We start from the raw sequence: 15,568 nt of genomic DNA on the forward strand, positions 1-15,568 counted from the left end.
CGCCTCCATCTGCAAAAGTGGCTTTAATCTTTGAGGTTTCCCAATGCTGATGGCTTTTCCAGAAAGGTTAGGTGGGCACCTCTGCCAGCAATAGTGAAACTGATGTCCTAAGGTCAAAGCTGAAAATCATCTGATCCTCCTCCTAAAACTAATTCTGCCCTCGGAGCATTTGCGAACAACTGCCTCGGCTGCGGGCAGTGCCATTCCCCACTGCAGCGGACATCCTGTGACCCACTTCTGCCGACTCCATTTATGGTAACTGGGGTATCGGTGGCAAATCTCAAAAAGAATGTAATTAAGTGCTTTAACCACAAATTAATACCTCTGCCCTGATTAGCCCTCCCTGCTCATATCTAAAGCACTAAATTTAGCTTTGTTTTCCTAAATGGCCATTAAGGAATTGCCAGTTAAGCTATTGAACCAGGCATGCTAGCTATGGCTCAATTTGTCTTCCCAAGGTAAAACATGCTTGGAGGGAAGAAAAAGCTTCCTGAACAACAAGCTCCTACCTCTCTGTCTGCAGGACAACACAACAGCAGGCTGTCTTCACGGGGCAGAGCTTCCTTCCACAGGAAAAATAAAAACCTTGCACAAGTTAAAGAACTACTTTTATGTATGCTGGTCAGTGTCAGAGTGACAGAAATCAAGGGAGGTGCTTACCCCAGCAGGAAAGTACTTGCTCTTCTGCTAGGCTAGCATGTTGCACTGGCTGAGTCTGACCGAGGCAGGGCAAATGGATGGCAGCTTGGCAGCTTTGGTGTCGTTGCCCTTGCTGTTTCACTGAGTTCAGACTTGCACCAAATTGGGCAATCATCAGCGGTTAAGCTATTTGTGCCATGCTAGAAACATGCACTGAAGAGTTTCGTCTTTCTGAAACTACCTGTTTCAGGAACTTTCTCCAGCAGTGACCTAGTATTTCTGATGTAGCAATGGTATGAAATCATCTGATCATCACTTTCATACAAAGCAAACCGTAACCAAAGCAAATGGTGATGCTGTTTCTGCTTTTCTGCCTGGTGGCTCCCACGCATGGGGTCTGCCTGCTGGGATTCCCGCTTGCAACTACCCTGGCTTGAAGCTGTGCCTTTCTCCAAAGGATTCTGAAACAACTGACCCAGAGTTGCTAAGCACTGTGCTTTCCTGCAGTCTCTGAAGTAAAACAAGGTCTGCTCAGCACTCTTGCAGGGAAGAGACTAGAAAGAGAAAATAAAACCATGCTGTGGGCTCATGAAGACTTGCCCACACCACAAATACTGGTGTTGCAACACACCCCAATTCCTCCTACACAGAGGAGAGCAAACCATGTTCTAACATGACTGTGCTGCAAGGATTGTCACTGATGCGGTTGCATCCATAATTAAGATGGGCTCCTAGTACTTCAGAGGTTGATTCTAACCTTATGCTAGTTTTTACATCAGCCAGCAACTAGAGTCCTCTCCTCTTTTTTTCTGCAGTGTGTCGGTGTGCTAACCCTGACACCAAGGCCAGTAAGACACTCCGCTGGTTTGAGGCTTTCCCACCCGTCCAGAAGTAAAATAACTGAGCAAAGGGGTTGTTTGTAATGGTGTTGAAATAGTTGTGCTTTGCCCTGTGAAAGGGCTGCAGACTGATTCAGCCTACTCAGCTTCAAAAAAACAGCCTGCCCTAAAGCAGAGCAAGAGGAATAACCACTGACTGAGCAAACCCTGTGGACTTTGGGACTGAGACTTTATGTTCAAGCCCTGCTTTTGTTTGGAGCGGTTTTCTAGAAGTTGTCCCAGGCTGATAAAGTTCAAGCTGTATTTTTGCTGTGCTGTTAAATTAGGCAGCCCCCTGGGCAGGGTGGTTACCAGGAATGTGCAGAAGAGCGCTGGCTCCGGGCTTCTTACTTGAGACGCTGAAGCTCCCAACTTCTGTGACAACTTTTGCTGTAGACATGTAGCACTCTGCGTCCCTGCCTCGCGTGAATCTTAACTAAAATGCTGACTAATTGCACTGTTAATGCAGCAATATTTGACATCCTGTCAAGTTACCCCCTGAGATGTCGGTCCAGGGCTAACAAATGCTTGTTTCACTGCTTCTTCCCCAGCTCTCTGTTCCTGTTTCCACAGCAAAATAAAAACCTTACACAAGTCAAAGACCACAAGAAACAAGACAATGGTCCCTGTCACAAATCAGATGGCAAGCTTTTTTGGGTAGAGTCTGCCAGTGAGCCTGGAGCAGTGCCTGGCTTGGGAATCCAGTTTGTGAGGAATTTTGGTTTGGGGGTTCTCCATTGGAAAATGCCACAGCAATTCTAAGAATAGGAATTAACTGGCAAGGGAGAGAAAAGTGGATGCTGCACTGGAGAACAAATACGCTGAAGTCCCTGCTGTGCCTGACTAAGACTGAGAAGTAATCCTGGATTTATGGCACAACACTGGAGTGTCCAGATACCAACCTAGGTCTATGCTAGGGAAGCTAATACATGTGCAAGATACTGCATAACTTTTATACTTGAACTTCTTTAATCCCATTATGTAATGAGAATACCCCTGAGACTTGGTTTCACAGAAAGTGAGGAGAGATTTCCCACCTAGCTGGTCAGTAGGATGGGAATGCAAGTTTCAAGGTAGCCAGGCAGAATGCTGCAGCTGTGAAACCTGGATCGCTCTTCTAGGAAACCTTTGAAGGATTTTCATATCCCTTCCAGAGCTGTGAGACTGCCAGTGTTGCTGGAGTTGGTAGTGGTGGAGAAGCTGATAAAAGTTCCGCGCTATGAACACAGGCATAGTGGGGCTACTCTGAAATGACTCTCATCTCAATGTCCTTTGCAAAGGATGCTCCAGAGTGAGCTTTCAGAAGAAAGAGGCTATGAACACTGAACACTTTTTAAGAAGGTAAAATACGCCTACTGCTGTTTCAGCATCTCTGGTCAGTCCCTGGCCCTGACACCTTTCTGGAGGGGAGCTGAAGTCCTGCCAGCCTCTTCCCCCCCCACCCCCCCAAAGAGGAAAATGGATTAAGTCATTGTAAAACCCATCTCTACTTCAGACAAAGTGGGGGAAATCTGAGGGCTTTTCCCCCTTAAAAGGTATTAAGCAGGTTCAAACAGTTTTTTCAAAATAAATATTTCTGGTTTTAAACTCCATTATTAAACTGTTTGAGTTTGCCACACTTTGAAAATTAAAACTAAAACATTACTTACACTACTGTCCTAACAAGCCCTGCTGCAGCTGCATTTCAGCAGGGCTTGTTAGAAGGACAGTAATCTGTCACGATCGAGTGAGACAACATTCAATGATTGCCACCATTAGCCCTGCTTCTGCAGGGTGCATCTTTCCTTCAAGCTTTCCAGTCCTTGGCCAGCAAAGAGCCTGTGCAGTGGGAAGCTGAACCAGAAGTATCTCTAGCAGAGAAAATGCATGATGGATAAGATAGTTCTCACCCACTTCTAACCTGCAACTTTGAAGCCAGTCAAACGTTATCAGCAATAAAAAAAGTAGGATTGTTATTTAAAGTATTTGGCTGTTTGGGGATTGAGGGAGGTGACTGAGTACAGTCCTTGTCCTACATAAATATTTGCACATCACAGATCATGGAGCCTCTCAAATAGCCTCACACCCTTGCAAGAAAGATTAGTGATGCCACACTAATGTTCCTAGGACATGCTGAATGATGGATCCCAACTTTGCCCTCTGCTTTTCACCAGTTTTGCTAAGACTTAATTCACTGAAGGAAATTAAGTCGTACTCATACTGTTATACTCTTGTTTTTCCTTTCAGCTGCAGTTGAATTCAGTATGGCATCAGAAAAGACCACAGAAAAAGATCTGCTAAAGGCTGAGGAACAGCAGCAAGAGGTAGGTGCCAGGGCAGCTAGTTCTCTAAGGTGCAACAGTTAAACTACCTGCTGACAGATATGCTGGTAAACTAACTTTCGTCAGCAGCTCAAAACCAGGCTAGGTGTAGCAGAAAGATTAACCGTATGAAGCTGTAGCTAAATATAAGCCTAGCTAATACAGAAGCTAACTTTTTTTTGCTCAAGAGAAAACTTCAGGGCTGGTGCAAGTAATGCAAGTAATTCTGAAACATGAGCTATTACAGGCCCTATTTCCACATCTGTGTTTGGTGCTGAAACCCAGTGTGACTCAGAACTGATGAGCCCAGAGCTTGAACTTTTAATCCTGTCTTGTCACTGACTTGCTAACGGTCTTTGGATGAGTCCCTTCAACTCTGAGTTTAAGAAGGGTGAGGAGATGGACTGGATGTCCCTTTAGGACCTTTCTGGACAGATGCACGGCTTGTATTCACTCACCAGCTTGAGGCTGGGCCTCTTAACGTCACTTATTTCTCTTGGGTTTTAGAGCGCTGTCAATCGGGTAACCAGCTTGCCCTTGCTCAACTCTGCATTCAACCTGGTCTCATCTGCCTACAACTATACCAAGGAGACGCATCCTTACCTCACTGGTGTCTGCAACATGGCTGAGACTGTGGCTGCTGTCGCAGTAGGTAGCGTGGTTGGTGGGGCACAGCCCATCCTGAACCAACTTGAGCCACAAAGTAAGTGAAGAGATTGGAATGACCCTTTCTACACAGAGGAATAGGTGGGGCGGGGAGTTCCCTGTGCTTGTTGGGTGATACCCATCTCCTATAGCACATTGTTCTAGTTAATTGTAGCACTGAGTCTTCCACTCAGCAGCTCCCAGCTGCTCAATGAACCCACTGAATTTCATGGACATGAAACTGTTACTAGCAGAAACAAAGTTTGGCCTCTTGCCTGTGGTGTCTTTAAGTCACTAAGCAAAAACTCCCTGCTTTCTCTATCACTCCAAGTTATGAGCATCCCAACTGGTAGTAGCAGTGTCCGTCTTGGATATAGCTCAGTCTGTCTCATCCCAACACTTTTCAAGCCTTTAAACTAATCGCCCTACCCACCAGGGGCAGGTATTACATTCCAGTGGGAGCAATGTGCTGCCAATAGCTGGAAAGCTGGGAAGGCAAAAATGGAGGCTATTTGAACCTGCCAAATTGAGGGTTTGTTCACTTTTTAACAAGACACCCCCCACACACGCACACCACCCCAGAATAGTGATTTTTTTTTGGCTTGCTTTCATGAGTGTATCCTGAATTGGCCATTGTAGGGTTAAAAACCCCTCTCCAAATTGAAGAATAAACTGGTACCTGTTGTCTTGTCTAGTTGCACTTGTAAATGAATATGCCTGTAAAGGACTGGATCAACTGGAGGAGAACTTGCCTTTTCTTCAACAGCCAGCAGATAAGGTAAAGTAAAGGCTTTTCCTGGGGAGGCCATGACCTGATCTCTTGCTTGATGGAACTGTTATGGGTACAGAAGAATATGGGGAAGTAAACTTCAGCAGCACTGCTTTGTCAGGTCAGTCCCTGGTATGGGCTAGAGGAGGCACTGCTAGCTGATGAAAGCTGGAGAGGTGCCTTCAGCACGTGGAAGTGAACATGTCCATGTAAATATAGGTGTACTGACTTGCCCAGCTCTCCCACAAGACTGCAAGCACAATTTAGCCTTATGGAAAAGCTACTTCAGGGAGGGAAAACCTATTTCAGGAAAAAATGTATCTTTCTTTGCCTCTCCCTGTTGTAGGTAATCTCAGACACCAAGCAGCTGGTTTCCACCAAAGTGACATCTGCTATGGATGCTGCCTGTGAGGCAAAAGAAGCAATGGCTGATAAAGTGACTGAAGCTGTAGACCTCACTAAAAATGTTGTTGGGGACAGTGTCAAGCTGACTAGGTCAGTGGTCACCTCCACTGTTAACAGTGCTGTGGAGGCTGCTCAGGGTGCCAAGGACCTTGTGACTAACAAGGTGACAGAGGCAGTAGACCTCACTAAACACATGGTGGAGGACAGTGTTGGACTGACCAAGTCTGCAGTCGCTTCTACTATTGTCAATGCTGTGGAGGCTGCACAGGGTGCCAAGGACCTTGTGACAAACAAGGTGACCGGACCAAGTCTGCAGTCGCTTCTACTATTGTCAATGCTGTGGAGGCTGCCCAGGGTGCCAAGGACCTTGTGACTAACAAGGTGACCGAAGCCGTGGACCTCAGTAAACATTTTGTGGAGGATAGCGTTGGGCTGACCAAGTCTGCAGTCGCTTCTACTATTGTCAATGCTGTGGAGGCTGCCCAGGGTGCCAAGGACCTTGTGACTAACAAGGTGACCGAAGCCGTGGACCTCAGTAAACATTTTGTGGAGGATAGCGTTGGGCTGACCAAGTCTGCAGTCGCTTCTACTATTGTCAATGCTGTGGAGGCTGCCCAGGGTGCCAAGGACCTTGTGACTAACAAGGTGACCGAAGCCGTGGACCTCAGTAAACATTTTGTGGAGGATAGCGTTGGGCTGACCAAGTCTGCAGTCGCTTCTACTATTGTCAATGCTGTGGAGGCTGCCCAGGGTGCCAAGGACCTTGTGACTAACAAGGTGACCGAAGCCGTGGACCTCAGTAAACATTTTGTGGAGGATAGCGTTGGGCTGACCAAGTCTGCAGTCGCTTCTACTATTGTCAATGCTGTGGAGGCTGCCCAGGGTGCCAAGGACCTTGTGACTAACAAGGTGACCGAAGCCGTGGACCTCAGTAAACATTTTGTGGAGGATAGCGTTGGGCTGACCAAGTCTGCAGTCGCTTCTACTATTGTCAATGCTGTGGAGGCTGCCCAGGGTGCCAAGGACCTTGTGACTAACAAGGTGACCGAAGCCGTGGACCTCAGTAAACATTTTGTGGAGGATAGCGTTGGGCTGACCAAGTCTGCAGTCGCTTCTACTATTGTCAATGCTGTGGAGGCTGCCCAGGGTGCCAAGGACCTTGTGACTAACAAGGTGACCGAAGCCGTGGACCTCAGTAAACATTTTGTGGAGGATAGCGTTGGGCTGACCAAGTCTGCAGTCGCTTCTACTATTGTCAATGCTGTGGAGGCTGCCCAGGGTGCCAAGGACCTTGTGACTAACAAGGTGACCGAAGCCGTGGACCTCAGTAAACATTTTGTGGAGGATAGCGTTGGGCTGACCAAGTCTGCAGTCGCTTCTACTATTGTCAATGCTGTGGAGGCTGCCCAGGGTGCCAAGGACCTTGTGACTAACAAGGTGACCGAAGCCGTGGACCTCAGTAAACATTTTGTGGAGGATAGCGTTGGGCTGACCAAGTCTGCAGTCGCTTCTACTATTGTCAATGCTGTGGAGGCTGCCCAGGGTGCCAAGGACCTTGTGACTAACAAGGTGACCGAAGCCGTGGACCTCAGTAAACATTTTGTGGAGGATAGCGTTGGGCTGACCAAGTCTGCAGTCGCTTCTACTATTGTCAATGCTGTGGAGGCTGCCCAGGGTGCCAAGGACCTTGTGACTAACAAGGTGACCGAAGCCGTGGACCTCAGTAAACATTTTGTGGAGGATAGCGTTGGGCTGACCAAGTCTGCAGTCGCTTCTACTATTGTCAATGCTGTGGAGGCTGCCCAGGGTGCCAAGGACCTTGTGACTAACAAGGTGACCGAAGCCGTGGACCTCAGTAAACATTTTGTGGAGGATAGCGTTGGGCTGACCAAGTCTGCAGTCGCTTCTACTATTGTCAATGCTGTGGAGGCTGCCCAGGGTGCCAAGGACCTTGTGACTAACAAGGTGACCGAAGCCGTGGACCTCAGTAAACATTTTGTGGAGGATAGCGTTGGGCTGACCAAGTCTGCAGTCGCTTCTACTATTGTCAATGCTGTGGAGGCTGCCCAGGGTGCCAAGGACCTTGTGACTAACAAGGTGACCGAAGCCGTGGACCTCAGTAAACATTTTGTGGAGGATAGCGTTGGGCTGACCAAGTCTGCAGTCGCTTCTACTATTGTCAATGCTGTGGAGGCTGCCCAGGGTGCCAAGGACCTTGTGACTAACAAGGTGACCGAAGCCGTGGACCTCAGTAAACATTTTGTGGAGGATAGCGTTGGGCTGACCAAGTCTGCAGTCGCTTCTACTATTGTCAATGCTGTGGAGGCTGCCCAGGGTGCCAAGGACCTTGTGACTAACAAGGTGACCGAAGCCGTGGACCTCAGTAAACATTTTGTGGAGGATAGCGTTGGGCTGACCAAGTCTGCAGTCGCTTCTACTATTGTCAATGCTGTGGAGGCTGCCCAGGGTGCCAAGGACCTTGTGACTAACAAGGTGACCGAAGCCGTGGACCTCAGTAAACATTTTGTGGAGGATAGCGTTGGGCTGACCAAGTCTGCAGTCGCTTCTACTATTGTCAATGCTGTGGAGGCTGCCCAGGGTGCCAAGGACCTTGTGACTAACAAGGTGACCGAAGCCGTGGACCTCAGTAAACATTTTGTGGAGGATAGCGTTGGGCTGACCAAGTCTGCAGTCGCTTCTACTATTGTCAATGCTGTGGAGGCTGCCCAGGGTGCCAAGGACCTTGTGACTAACAAGGTGACCGAAGCCGTGGACCTCAGTAAACATTTTGTGGAGGATAGCGTTGGGCTGACCAAGTCTGCAGTCGCTTCTACTATTGTCAATGCTGTGGAGGCTGCCCAGGGTGCCAAGGACCTTGTGACTAACAAGGTGACCGAAGCCGTGGACCTCAGTAAACATTTTGTGGAGGATAGCGTTGGGCTGACCAAGTCTGCAGTCGCTTCTACTATTGTCAATGCTGTGGAGGCTGCCCAGGGTGCCAAGGACCTTGTGACTAACAAGGTGACCGAAGCCGTGGACCTCAGTAAACATTTTGTGGAGGATAGCGTTGGGCTGACCAAGTCTGCAGTCGCTTCTACTATTGTCAATGCTGTGGAGGCTGCCCAGGGTGCCAAGGACCTTGTGACTAACAAGGTGACCGAAGCCGTGGACCTCAGTAAACATTTTGTGGAGGATAGCGTTGGGCTGACCAAGTCTGCAGTCGCTTCTACTATTGTCAATGCTGTGGAGGCTGCCCAGGGTGCCAAGGACCTTGTGACTAACAAGGTGACCGAAGCCGTGGACCTCAGTAAACATTTTGTGGAGGATAGCGTTGGGCTGACCAAGTCTGCAGTCGCTTCTACTATTGTCAATGCTGTGGAGGCTGCCCAGGGTGCCAAGGACCTTGTGACTAACAAGGTGACCGAAGCCGTGGACCTCAGTAAACATTTTGTGGAGGATAGCGTTGGGCTGACCAAGTCTGCAGTCGCTTCTACTATTGTCAATGCTGTGGAGGCTGCCCAGGGTGCCAAGGACCTTGTGACTAACAAGGTGACCGAAGCCGTGGACCTCAGTAAACATTTTGTGGAGGATAGCGTTGGGCTGACCAAGTCTGCAGTCGCTTCTACTATTGTCAATGCTGTGGAGGCTGCCCAGGGTGCCAAGGACCTTGTGACTAACAAGGTGACCGAAGCCGTGGACCTCAGTAAACATTTTGTGGAGGATAGCGTTGGGCTGACCAAGTCTGCAGTCGCTTCTACTATTGTCAATGCTGTGGAGGCTGCCCAGGGTGCCAAGGACCTTGTGACTAACAAGGTGACCGAAGCCGTGGACCTCAGTAAACATTTTGTGGAGGATAGCGTTGGGCTGACCAAGTCTGCAGTCGCTTCTACTATTGTCAATGCTGTGGAGGCTGCCCAGGGTGCCAAGGACCTTGTGACTAACAAGGTGACCGAAGCCGTGGACCTCAGTAAACATTTTGTGGAGGATAGCGTTGGGCTGACCAAGTCTGCAGTCGCTTCTACTATTGTCAATGCTGTGGAGGCTGCCCAGGGTGCCAAGGACCTTGTGACTAACAAGGTGACCGAAGCCGTGGACCTCAGTAAACATTTTGTGGAGGATAGCGTTGGGCTGACCAAGTCTGCAGTCGCTTCTACTATTGTCAATGCTGTGGAGGCTGCCCAGGGTGCCAAGGACCTTGTGACTAACAAGGTGACCGAAGCCGTGGACCTCAGTAAACATTTTGTGGAGGATAGCGTTGGGCTGACCAAGTCTGCAGTCGCTTCTACTATTGTCAATGCTGTGGAGGCTGCCCAGGGTGCCAAGGACCTTGTGACTAACAAGGTGACCGAAGCCGTGGACCTCAGTAAACATTTTGTGGAGGATAGCGTTGGGCTGACCAAGTCTGCAGTCGCTTCTACTATTGTCAATGCTGTGGAGGCTGCCCAGGGTGCCAAGGACCTTGTGACTAACAAGGTGACCGAAGCCGTGGACCTCAGTAAACATTTTGTGGAGGATAGCGTTGGGCTGACCAAGTCTGCAGTCGCTTCTACTATTGTCAATGCTGTGGAGGCTGCCCAGGGTGCCAAGGACCTTGTGACTAACAAGGTGACCGAAGCCGTGGACCTCAGTAAACATTTTGTGGAGGATAGCGTTGGGCTGACCAAGTCTGCAGTCGCTTCTACTATTGTCAATGCTGTGGAGGCTGCCCAGGGTGCCAAGGACCTTGTGACTAACAAGGTGACCGAAGCCGTGGACCTCAGTAAACATTTTGTGGAGGATAGCGTTGGGCTGACCAAGTCTGCAGTCGCTTCTACTATTGTCAATGCTGTGGAGGCTGCCCAGGGTGCCAAGGACCTTGTGACTAACAAGGTGACCGAAGCCGTGGACCTCAGTAAACATTTTGTGGAGGATAGCGTTGGGCTGACCAAGTCTGCAGTCGCTTCTACTATTGTCAATGCTGTGGAGGCTGCCCAGGGTGCCAAGGACCTTGTGACTAACAAGGTGACCGAAGCCGTGGACCTCAGTAAACATTTTGTGGAGGATAGCGTTGGGCTGACCAAGTCTGCAGTCGCTTCTACTATTGTCAATGCTGTGGAGGCTGCCCAGGGTGCCAAGGACCTTGTGACTAACAAGGTGACCGAAGCCGTGGACCTCAGTAAACATTTTGTGGAGGATAGCGTTGGGCTGACCAAGTCTGCAGTCGCTTCTACTATTGTCAATGCTGTGGAGGCTGCCCAGGGTGCCAAGGACCTTGTGACTAACAAGGTGACCGAAGCCGTGGACCTCAGTAAACATTTTGTGGAGGATAGCGTTGGGCTGACCAAGTCTGCAGTCGCTTCTACTATTGTCAATGCTGTGGAGGCTGCCCAGGGTGCCAAGGACCTTGTGACTAACAAGGTGACCGAAGCCGTGGACCTCAGTAAACATTTTGTGGAGGATAGCGTTGGGCTGACCAAGTCTGCAGTCGCTTCTACTATTGTCAATGCTGTGGAGGCTGCCCAGGGTGCCAAGGACCTTGTGACTAACAAGGTGACCGAAGCCGTGGACCTCAGTAAACATTTTGTGGAGGATAGCGTTGGGCTGACCAAGTCTGCAGTCGCTTCTACTATTGTCAATGCTGTGGAGGCTGCCCAGGGTGCCAAGGACCTTGTGACTAACAAGGTGACCGAAGCCGTGGACCTCAGTAAACATTTTGTGGAGGATAGCGTTGGGCTGACCAAGTCTGCAGTCGCTTCTACTATTGTCAATGCTGTGGAGGCTGCCCAGGGTGCCAAGGACCTTGTGACTAACAAGGTGACCGAAGCCGTGGACCTCAGTAAACATTTTGTGGAGGATAGCGTTGGGCTGACCAAGTCTGCAGTCGCTTCTACTATTGTCAATGCTGTGGAGGCTGCCCAGGGTGCCAAGGACCTTGTGACTAACAAGGTGACCGAAGCCGTGGACCTCAGTAAACATTTTGTGGAGGATAGCGTTGGGCTGACCAAGTCTGCAGTCGCTTCTACTATTGTCAATGCTGTGGAGGCTGCCCAGGGTGCCAAGGACCTTGTGACTAACAAGGTGACCGAAGCCGTGGACCTCAGTAAACATTTTGTGGAGGATAGCGTTGGGCTGACCAAGTCTGCAGTCGCTTCTACTATTGTCAATGCTGTGGAGGCTGCCCAGGGTGCCAAGGACCTTGTGACTAACAAGGTGACAGAGGCAGTGGATCTCACTAAACACATTGTGGAGGACAGTGTTGGACTGACCAAGTCTGCAGTTGCTTCTACTGTTACTGCTGCTGTAGGGGCTGCCCAGGGTGCAAAGGATCTTGTGACCAACACAGTGACTGAAGCAATGGACCTAACCAAAGGAGCTGTTCAGGATGGTGTTGAGAAGACCAAATCAGTAGTCACTTCTACAGTCAATACAGCTCTGGATGCTGCATATGGCACCGTAACTAGCAAAATAAATACAGTCTTGGAGCAGAGCAGAGAGGCTATCCAGGAGGGTGTGGAGATGACTAATTCAGTGGTGACCAACAGCATAAGCAAAGCCAAGGCAGTGAGCCAAGCAGTGGCAGGTGGTGTTGAATCTGTCCTGGGTATATCAGAAGATCTGGTGGATCACTACCTCCCAATGACAGAGGAAGAACTAGGTGAGAAAATCCCTAGCTGGCGGTTGTAAATGCAAATCTTTTCCTGCATGACTAGAGAGCACCTGACACTGCAAGACTCATCTTCTGAAGCAGACAGGTAGCTCTGAACTTGTCACCAAGTTGGCTGTCTGTCAACACTGACTTGCCACATGGTATGGGACAGAGTTCAAGCATTTGCTAGCTGGTCCTTGCCTACCAGCCTCAAGGTAGATAAACATGTGGGTGCATGCTTCAACCTATCTGTCAAGTCTGCTTATCTGAAGAGAACGCGTTGAGCAGGGACTAGCCTACCTCTAATATCTGAGCAACTACAAACCTCTACTGCAAGCTTCAGCCTTCATGTTTTTCAATGGGTGATCTTACCTCTTCCCCCCCACTGACAGCTGGGGGAGTGGAGCACGGCTGCATCTCTGTTCTTGTTTCCTCCAGGTAAACTGGCCACTGCTGTGGAGGGGTTTGGTATGGCTTCTGTGGAGGAGCAGAAACAGCAACGGAGTTACTTTGTGCGTCTGGGTTCCCTCTCTAACAAAGTCCGCCACCGAGCTTATCGGCACTCCCTCAACAAACTGCAGTGCATTAAGCAAAGCACCCAGGATATTCTCTCACGACTACAGCTGGCAATAAAACTGGTACAAACATGCTTTTTCCTTTTTCCTCCTGTCTGTAGTCTTCCTGCCCTACTATCCAGATGGAAGCTCTTCCTCTATCCTGCACCAGCTGCATGTCATCTTGGATCCCTCCCTGGGAGGGAAGCACTCATGCTTCACTGATTGTCTGTGCTTGCAATACAGCTGTTCCTTTCATTTTTCCCATCAGATCGAATCTGTGAAACAAGAGGTTGGCCAGAAGCTTCTAGATGGGCAGGAGAAGCTCCATCAGCTGTGGGTGGACTGGAGCCTGACCCAACCCAAAGGAAACCAAGTTAAAACTGCCTCCCAACCAGAGGTATCCCTAGAAGGGCGTATTTAATCAGGCCTCTGGTGGATGGTGTACATCTCATCTGCTCTAGTAACTGAGCTATATCTCTTTCCCAGCAGGTAGAGTCACGGACTCTAGCTATGCTGCATATCATCACCCAGCAGCTACAACCTGTTTATGAGAATCTGAAAGCCAGCATCCAAGGCCTCCCCAGCAACATCCAAGAAGCAGTGTATCAGGCCACTCGAAATATCCACAAGCTCCATAGTTCTTTTTCCAGTGCTATGTCTTTCCAGGATCTCTCCAGCACCACCCTGACCCAGAGCCAGGACTGTGTGGCAGAAGCCCGAAGGTCCCTAGATGACCTCTTTGAGTATGTAACTCAGAACATCCCTCTAAACTGGCTTGTGGGTCCCTTCAGGGCGATAGCTAAAGTGTCACAGGATAGCAGGAAGCAGAAGCAGAAGAAGAAGAAGAAAAGTATGGTGACTGATATAAAATCCCCTGTATTGGAGAAGGCTACATCATCAAAGGAGGTGGCTAAGATACCCAAAGAACCAAAGGGAGCAAACAGGATCCTGGGGGAAGGGTGTAAAGTGCTAGAGAAGCTGGAAGAGAAGGCAGAGAAAGACACGGAGGTGGCACTGGCTGCAAAGGAGATAAAAACTAATGCACCAGAGGGAGATCTCTGAAAAATTCCAGCTCTTCTGGCCAAGGCTCCCTGGCTAGAACAGCACTTTCTTTTAATTGTGTGTCCAACTGCCAATCGTGCCAAGAGTGCCTTCTGCTCTATCCCTGGCCCAGGCTGAGTTTACAGTAAGATGTAGTTTGCAAGAAGACTTGATAACCAAGGTGGGGTGATTCCATATTTTGATTTACTATTTCTTTTAAATCCTGCTGCTGCACTGAAAGGGAAGATGGGGACCTGTACTTCAGCTTTTTAAGTTGGCCCAGCTGTATGTGTGAATGGCTAATTCTTGGTGAGACAAGCTGTGGGAGAGAAGTGGTCTCAACTTATTTTTAATGCTGGATTTGTTTTTAATTCATCCAAGCTGCAGAGATCTTGAAAGGATGATGCACTTGATCTTTGATACTATTTTCCTCCTCCTACAAGTTTAAAAATATGTGTTACAGACACAACTTCCTTTCTGCTGTTCATGCTTCTGGTGAGGCTCAGCCCTGCAGAAGACCAGGAACAGCTGGGGGCAAGAGGCTGCTTCTCAAAAAGAGACTTCTCTTTATGGATCAGCCAAACACTTTTTCTTTCACAGAGGAACACTTAACAAGGTGATATTTTCTTTTAAGCATGCCAATTTGCAGTGGGATTATCTTTCCTAGTCATATAAACGACTTCAGGGATCATCTGTTTGTGTGTGAGTAACTCCATGCATGAAACCTTTTGCAGCCATTAAGAAGCTGGCAAATGAGGCAGCTTTTGCCAGGAGTTACTCTGCCATGCTAATAGGATATCCTGTTATTAAATTAGGGGAGATAGGTGTGAGTTATTTTCCTGGCAAACAATGCTTTGTAATCATTCCTAATGTAACTTATGTCCTGGCATGGTCCCTGTGCTAAGGCTGGAATAATGGCAAGCAGACTTCAGAATAAAGCGTGACCTGCGTTCAAAGAAATACCTGTCTCCTGTGTGTATATAAAGTTGCAGCGTTATGTTTTCCCTATAGCCTGAGTTGGTAAGAAGCTTGTATTTAACAAATCACTTCTCTGGGGAACTTGCATGTTCTCTTATCTTGCTGGAAGAAGAAAAAGAAATTGTTTTAGCAGGTCCCATGTTCTGCCTCAATCTTCAGTAGAAAAGTATTATCCCTATCTGATCCCTAAGATGGGGTCCCTTAGCTATTTGGCCTGTACTCCTGAGGTTGAGCTGCGTCTATACTGCTCTCCTGACTCTCCAGCTCTCCCCTGCACCCAGAGCCATCTGAATCCTTGCGTTTCTAGCCTCGCTCATACCAGCACGGATACTTCACAGAGGTAATGCCAACAGTCTCTCACTAGAGGGAATCGTCGGTTCCCAGACCAAGTCTACCCTCAGCAGCTCGGCTTTAACACCTTCAGGCCCTTGTGCGGAGGACGCCAGGTACCTGCAGACGGTGCCTGGCACCAGGGTCGGGGCTAGTGCACTGCCGGGCTGTCCTCCACCACCGGCGGCCGGGAGGGCCCCGGCCATATACCGGGGAGGGAGACCCTTCCCACGGGGAGGGAGGTGGCAGCTCACCCGGGCCGAGACGCTCGAGCCTCGGACACCCGCGTACCGCTCCGGGCCGGTATTACAGTACTCCCTGCCCGCCGGGCACCGCCTGGCCTCGGCTGGGCTCGGTCCGGGCTGCCCTCGCTTCGCTCCGCTCCGCCCCGGCCGCGCTCC

General features: G+C 49.4%; 1 protein-coding gene across 1 annotated transcript; it reads left to right on the forward strand.

Annotated features, from left to right (window-relative positions):
- The first annotated feature begins 465 nt into the window (after positions 1-465).
- On the forward strand, positions 466-14,806 carry LOC103912201 (perilipin-3-like). The gene is made up of 9 exons (XM_009318430.1): positions 466-501; positions 4,325-4,520; positions 5,158-5,240; positions 5,578-5,652; positions 11,931-12,056; positions 12,174-12,270; positions 12,700-12,899; positions 13,087-13,215; positions 13,305-14,806. Exons 1-9 carry the CDS (start codon positions 466-468, stop codon positions 13,878-13,880), a joined length of 1,518 nt encoding a protein of 505 aa, XP_009316705.1. The 3' UTR covers positions 13,881-14,806.
- Positions 14,807-15,568: the final 762 nt, after the last annotated feature.

This window comes from Pygoscelis adeliae, unplaced genomic scaffold (genome assembly GCF_000699105.1).
Source record: "Pygoscelis adeliae isolate BGI_AS28 unplaced genomic scaffold, ASM69910v1 Scaffold582, whole genome shotgun sequence".
In the NCBI taxonomy this organism is placed as follows: domain Eukaryota; kingdom Metazoa; phylum Chordata; class Aves; order Sphenisciformes; family Spheniscidae; genus Pygoscelis; species Pygoscelis adeliae.